This window comes from Fusarium poae (assembly GCF_019609905.1).
Source record: "Fusarium poae strain DAOMC 252244 chromosome Unknown contig_4, whole genome shotgun sequence".
Taxonomy (NCBI): domain Eukaryota; kingdom Fungi; phylum Ascomycota; class Sordariomycetes; order Hypocreales; family Nectriaceae; genus Fusarium; species Fusarium poae.
Genome location: NW_025408662.1, coordinates 332,104 through 338,753, shown reverse-complemented (window position 1 = coordinate 338,753; position 6,650 = coordinate 332,104). Strand labels below are relative to the sequence as shown.

General features: G+C 47.2%; 2 protein-coding genes across 2 annotated transcripts; one reads left to right on the top strand and one right to left on the bottom strand.

Annotated features, from left to right (window-relative positions):
* Positions 1-546: 546 nt before the first annotated feature.
* Positions 547-1,287, top strand: FPOAC1_013947 (uncharacterized protein; the record flags this gene model as incomplete). Its single annotated transcript, XM_044858287.1, has 1 exon — positions 547-1,287. One exon carries the CDS (start codon positions 547-549, stop codon positions 1,285-1,287), a length of 741 nt encoding a protein of 246 aa, XP_044700743.1.
* Positions 1,288-5,497: 4,210 nt separating this feature from the next.
* FPOAC1_013946 (uncharacterized protein) lies at positions 5,498-6,613 on the bottom strand (the record flags this gene model as incomplete). Its single annotated transcript, XM_044858286.1, has 1 exon — positions 5,498-6,613. The coding sequence occupies one exon, from the start codon at positions 6,611-6,613 to the stop codon at positions 5,498-5,500; it is 1,116 nt and encodes a 371-aa protein (XP_044700742.1).
* Between the last annotated feature and the right edge of the window lie 37 nt (positions 6,614-6,650).

Sequence of the window (6,650 nt, the reverse complement as noted above, 5' to 3'; positions counted from 1 at the left end):
TGGTGATAATAATAGCAGAAGGTACGCATCCGCAGGGGCCATGCAAAGGAAGTTCATAGGCTAGGTAGTAAAATCCCTTTGGTTCAGAGGGAGCACCACCAAGAGATTTTCCATAAGGCATATTCTAGTGCTCATCAGCCGTGAATCTGTGTGTCAGAGATGCCAGCCTTAAGGTATAATAGTAGAGATCAAAGCCTGGATTTATAAATTATAATATTTAGGATACGTAAGTAAATACCTTTAAAATACCAGTAGTCAAGTACCTTTAATACTAGCAGGACCTTACAAAGATACCTAAGCGGTGCTCCTTCGGATCCAAGGGATATATAGGGTTAGTTGCAACTTACGAATTAAGGTTAGCAATCGCATCATTGGCAGTGGCCAGTCTACGAATTCCGATGAGTCATGCCGATAAAAGTGGGGTGGCTGAGAAATAAAAAAGCCGCAATATGGATATATTAACTTTCAATACTTGCGTTATTAAATTAGCCGCCAAAGAAGAAATCACAGCCCAGCACTAGACTTGGCATCTTACTAGTATTCCATATGTCTCAAAACATTTACGACAATGCCAAGTTTTTCGCTGAATATTCCTCGCTTGACCGATCCATCAAGGGTCTCGCTGGGGCCCCAGAATGGCCTCGGTTGAGATCTTACATCCCAGACCTAAAAGGCCTTGACGTTCTTGATCTCGGCTGCGGCTTCGGATGGTTTGCTCGCTGGGCACGAAGCACTGGAGCAAACTCGGTTCGAGCGCTCGAGATTTCCGAAAACATGCTCAATCAAGCACGATCCATGACCAATGACACAAAGATCATCTATCAACAAGCCGACCTCGACAACACCAACCTTTCTAAACATTGTAGCGGCATATACGACGTGGTTTTTAGCTCGCTGACGCTTCACTATCTTGCCAACCTACCCGCGCTCATTCAACAAGTGCAGGCTGTTCTCAAACCAGGAGGGACTTTTGTCTTTTCAATTGAGCACCCTATATACACGGCGCCAAGCAAAGCCGAATTTGTAACTGATGCGGAGTCAGGACGAGAATACTGGCCACTTGATAGCTATCAGAAGGAGGGCCTTCGGGTAACTGACTGGCTAGCGGAGGGAGTTCAGAAACAGCACAGAACTATCGCTAGTTATGTCAACATTCTTATCAAGGCAGGATTTCAGATACGAGAATTTGATGAATGGTATCCCACGCCAGAAGAGTTGGCAAAATGTGGATGGCGCCGAGTATTGGAAAGGCCGGTATATCTTCTGATCTCAGCCGTTAAGAGTTAATTCATGCTTTGCAACAAGATGCAAAATCCTCTGGTTTGTGTTGGAATGCCATTCCGGACAACACTTGTTCTCGTTTCTTTTATGTAGAAGAGGTACAGTAGGTATATTAAGTAAAGACTTATGTTGCGGCTGCCAGCAGTGAAAGCATAAGAATGTGCAGGAATTCATTTATTTTTTCTATATAGGTAAACTCTACTATATAGTAGAGTGGCCAGACTCCATAATTAAAGTATCTATAAAAGAAGCCATCGTCCTAATGTTATTATGCGCATAGCTAAAACTATACAGCCAATAAGACTCAACAGAAACCTCTATTGTTCCCCTTCTAGATGGCTGCAGTGCAATGCCATGTACCACTGGCTTGGTTTACTAAACTGGGCCCTTTTACATACAGCCCATAAGTCCTCACTGCAAGCTACGGTTGATGAACAAGCTGGCTCTGAGAATCCGTGGCAAGCTTGTTGGTATCATCGACTCAATGGGAATGGCGCCCAACATCAACCTCACCAAATTATGTGAGCAACCTGACCCAGAGACATTCATGATAGAATCCTTGGGAAAATACGCCTCAGAAGTCCACCGGTGGCTGAAGGACCGTGAATCTATCGCTAAAGTCGGGAATGATACCAATCAACTAGCATATAACGGCGAGAACAAGTTCGTCAGCAACATTTTATCGAATTCTAGTAATGGCCTATCGCATGAGGCATCAGAAAGCTTTCGACGATCCGGCTCATTCATCGAAGCCACATATGAATCCAAAACCACTACTGAGTTGCAAGAGAAGGTAGAGAAGATGTACAAGTTGCCTCTTTCCCAAGATATAAATGGTATCTTAGTCGAAAACATGTGCCGACGATTTTGCCTCATGCAGGAAAGTGTTACGGCCCGACACGTTCTGACGCACGTGAATGAGTGCCCTACCTTTTCTCCCAATCAACAGCTACCTACCCTGTAACGGTCGAACGCACGCCATTCGACTTACATAAGTTGTATACTCCGATGGCTCTCTGTCCTCGGAAGGAGCGGCCAGCTATGGCTTCACCATTCATCAGAACAAAATTGCCATCTCTGACAGATCAGGTCGTCTTGGACCTGCTGAGGTCTTCGACGCTGAGGCTGCCGGGGCCTTGGAGGGCCTCAAGGCTGCTCTGAACCTGCGAGACGCAGCAACACAGAACATCTTCATCTGCCTAGACAACCTCGCAGCTGCCACGTGCATGCGAGGCACACCATCTGACTCTTCTCAAGACGTCTTTCTCGAGTTCCAGGCTCTGACGACATCGCATGGAGCCGTACAGGTCCGTTGGGTACACTGCGACATCCCCGGCAACGAACAGGCCGACAAGCTGGCAAAAGCAGCATCATCACTCCCCGAGCCCGAAGGCGCTCAGCCGACGCTGGCTTATCTGCGAAGAATCGCAAGACAGAAACCAAAAGAAGCGTTTAAGGCATAGTGGTCTACCTCCGCTCCCGAGCAGTACAAGAGACTTAACCTCACAGCAACTATAGGTTATCCGCCGGAGCTCTCACTCCCGCGTGTAGCATTGCACCATCTACTAGCAGCAAGGTCCCTTTACAGGAACTTCGCTACATATTACAAAAGATTTAACTATATTAATATATAACTGGTCTGCTTATATAGCTAATATAAAGTACCGGACCACATCTTCTACTGTAGAAGGGTACTGCCGTATCATTAGATAAGGCTAGCACCCTCGCCAAATGCGGCTATCAATCTGGCAATAGGGAAAGACTTTACCAAGTTTATCGGCATGTCTAAGAACAGCGCGTTCTTCAGAAAGGTTTACCCTTGACATTAGACAACAGCGACCAGAGAAGCACTTCCGACTCTCTCCCCCTCTCCTTTTTCTTTTTTTTCGCATCTCTCTTGTACACATTCTATTACTTTCTTTGTCTTTCTCTCACCTGTGCTCGACCAGATAAAGGGCGCTATCACGCCCTCCACCTGGCCGTGACTATTTTGAGGTAGTCTCGGACTGCCGTATGCATAGGCTGATCTCAGCCCTCCTGACACCAGGCTCCATAAGCGGCTTCGATATGCCAGCCGCGTCTTGTCATCCCGCTGACGGGTAACAGGCTCGATAGGATGCGCCATTTGTGCCGATGATATGCTGGATTGAGTGCGGTTCACTGACGCGTTTGCGGAAATTGGACGCCATGGGGAATATGGCCATCAGTATTTCTGTAATGGGGGTGTACATAGATACCGATTTCTCTAGCTCAGCACGTCCTGTGCCCCTATAGGGGACTTTCGGGGCCTATGGCCCCCCGGACGAAAAATACACATACATACATACATATTCTAACTGTAGTAATCCTTCACATAGCCGCTAAGACAAATTAATAGAGTCTCTACCTGACGAGTTAAAACATAAGTCCAAATAGTACTGACTAGACTGTTATTCTTAGTTATTTCTAGCAGCGACCACAAAGTTGTCATCGATAAGCGATGGATAAGAACTGCCACAATTCCGTCTTGGGTTAGTAGGCCCTGTCGGTTTTGTTTAGTAGCCAGTCTTATATTTCGACGACTCGACCTTGGCTCATGACGAACCAAGCAATGCCGGTACGCGTTTGACTAGTTTTATAAGTGTGATACGGTATGGTAACCTAGTCTACCAAGCTTTAGCTCTTGTTGTGGCTTTGGTAATTCATCTCTATCTAGCTGTATTAATTTTACGATTTTCAATTCAGGGAAGAATAATCCCTACAGGCAATAAACTCTAAGTACATCGGTTAGATAGACTGCAAAGATAATATAGGAATAGGTCTAGGTACGGACACTGTACAGATCCATCTACTCGCTTGGGTAGCTCATGAAGATGCAGGGAATTGACTGGGTATTGAGCTTCTGCCGATGATTTTTTAGCATTCAATGCTTCTCTTCGAGGTGGTGTTCGACACGACGATTGTCTGTGTTCAAGGCAAAGCTACAGGGTATGCAAATGATAACTTGAAAGAAGATATCGTAGTAAAGCTCTAGTCCCCTGAGGGACTGAAATTGACTTGGCGTGATGTTTTGCCGATGAAGGCGATATTCTGAAGATACTTGGGTAAACATAGTGAGATGGTACATTATCTGGAGAAAAGACCGCCACATACACAATCACTCAAATCATTAGCAATGAGTAAAAAACGAGGTGGTCGAAAGGTATCAGGATTAAAGTTATGTTACAGAGTAGGTAATTCTACTTATCTATGATTGGCTCTTCACTACACGTAGTGAATTCAGCATGTATGGCACGGATCACCATGCCTCGAAACGGGCCCCGTTCCGCGTTTTTTGTAAACGCGACTTGGCTGATAACGAGGCCCGTTACGAGTTTGAGAAGCCTATGTCGAGTTTGATAGTTTTGATTGGCCTGAAACCAGTAACGGGCCCCGTTACCGACTAGAATACTAGAGTGAATAGGATAGGGACTTGTGATGCCAGGGCTTTACTGCTAGCTGATGGGAGGACAAGGCAGAGCTGGGGACTCTGTCGAGATAAAAGATCAAAGTGTATGTCTTGATTGATGTCTGCTGTAACGCGATAATTGATACGACTGTCCTACAAAACATGTTAAAAGTCAAACTCCTGCTACCCGACGGGTGTTTGTTCGCAAGACCTTCGACAGAAGCGATACATTGGAACAAGGGGACAACAGCTCGCATACATGAGTCAAGGTGAACTCGCTAGCAGACTGGGTATACACCATCACAATGTGCACACTCGTTGATCTCTCGTCATATAATCGTGCAGTTCTATGTTGAGCTTGACATCGGTGCGGTGAAGGACATATTGTACAGGCCAAAAAGGTCATGTACAACTTCTCCTTCCTCCCTTATAGAGTACAGTACAGTCGTGGATCTATGGTATGAAAGGATATTGGCCGTTTGCTCCAGTCCTTGTTGGTTTCGTGTACGCCGCATCGTCAGTCAAGAGCCGATGCAAGACGAAGCAATGGGGGAGTGGCAAAATGTCGAGTGATGTATTCGGGCGCCTTGCTCAATCGACAGATCGGCGTCTGTTAGCCTGCTCAATCGGCAGTTCGACGTCTGTTGCTCAAGTGTCAATAACCACATTTGCCTGGTCTGGTTCATGAACCTGCCCAAGTTGCAACATGCCGTGCTTGGTTGTACGTGTCGAGGACCTTATCGCCTCTAGGCAGCAGAATGTTTGATGGCGCGGGTCACACATGGACACTCATCCGCCGGCAACACGAGCCGCCAACTCGTCAAAGATGACTCCCTTAAGCTTGTCAGCAAACGCCTCATCATCCTTTCCACGTTCAATCCAATCCACTCGACTTTCCAGCGACTCAAGACCTTCGCTTATGGATATCAATTGTGTGTCCTCCTCTTCATCGCGACACTTGTTCGCCTGTTCTAGAATGGCTATATCTCGTTCCAATTCCTCATTCTTGTTCTGCAAGGTTAAGACCTTATGCTCCAAGCATGCGACCCGCTCGCGCAGCTGCGTGTTCTCTGTTCGCAACTCTTCCATCCCGACATTGACTTGTGCTCGTGGCTTTTCGACGTAGGTCATCATTATTGACTCGAGCCGTAGTACTTTCGTCCATAGCCGACTGCGATCTTTGTCGCTGTCGCCATCATCACCGTTGTCACTATCCGACCGGGGCCTTTTGCGTTCGAGTGGGGGGGCTGGCGGAGGGAGGGCCGCAGCGTCGTCGTAGGTTGGGAGTGCTGGGACTGTTTGTGGCAGAGAAAGATGGACTGACTTGCCTCCAAGGCCATCGAACATTCGAGAGATGTCGGTGTCGGGCCCAGATAATGGCTCAAGGGTGCGCTGCGATACGGCGTCTTGTATAAGAGTGAGCTGAGCAGTGGTGATGACCTCTTCACTGACGTATATCCGCATACGGGGTGCACAAGACAGCTCCCGAAGTGCATCCAGCACTGCTCCAGAGCGTGGGCGAGCAGCTGTGACTGGCATTTGCACATACCTAGGAGCCAGGAAGGCAATGTGCTTTTCTAGTGTAAGATCGAGGCATGTCACGGCGTTGGAGAAGGTGGTCTTGATATCATCAGACGGTTCCGCCTTGATGGTAAAGTCAAAGAAGCTGATGAACAAAGGGCTCAAGCGAAGGTATATTGACGCGTGTTTTCCTTTATCCTTGAATCTGACGGGTACCATGACCTCAAAAAGGGCACCGCATTGGCCTTTTGTGGTAGGCGCATCGAGTCGTAGTGTAAACTGTATCGTGCTGTTGATCGGATCGGGTGTCGCCAGTGAACGTGTTGTATTATCAACATCCCATTCGATAACGACGGTCGTGTTTTGGATGCGTATACTCGACATTGCGATCACTACATTAGCTTTACGAAGAGAACACGAC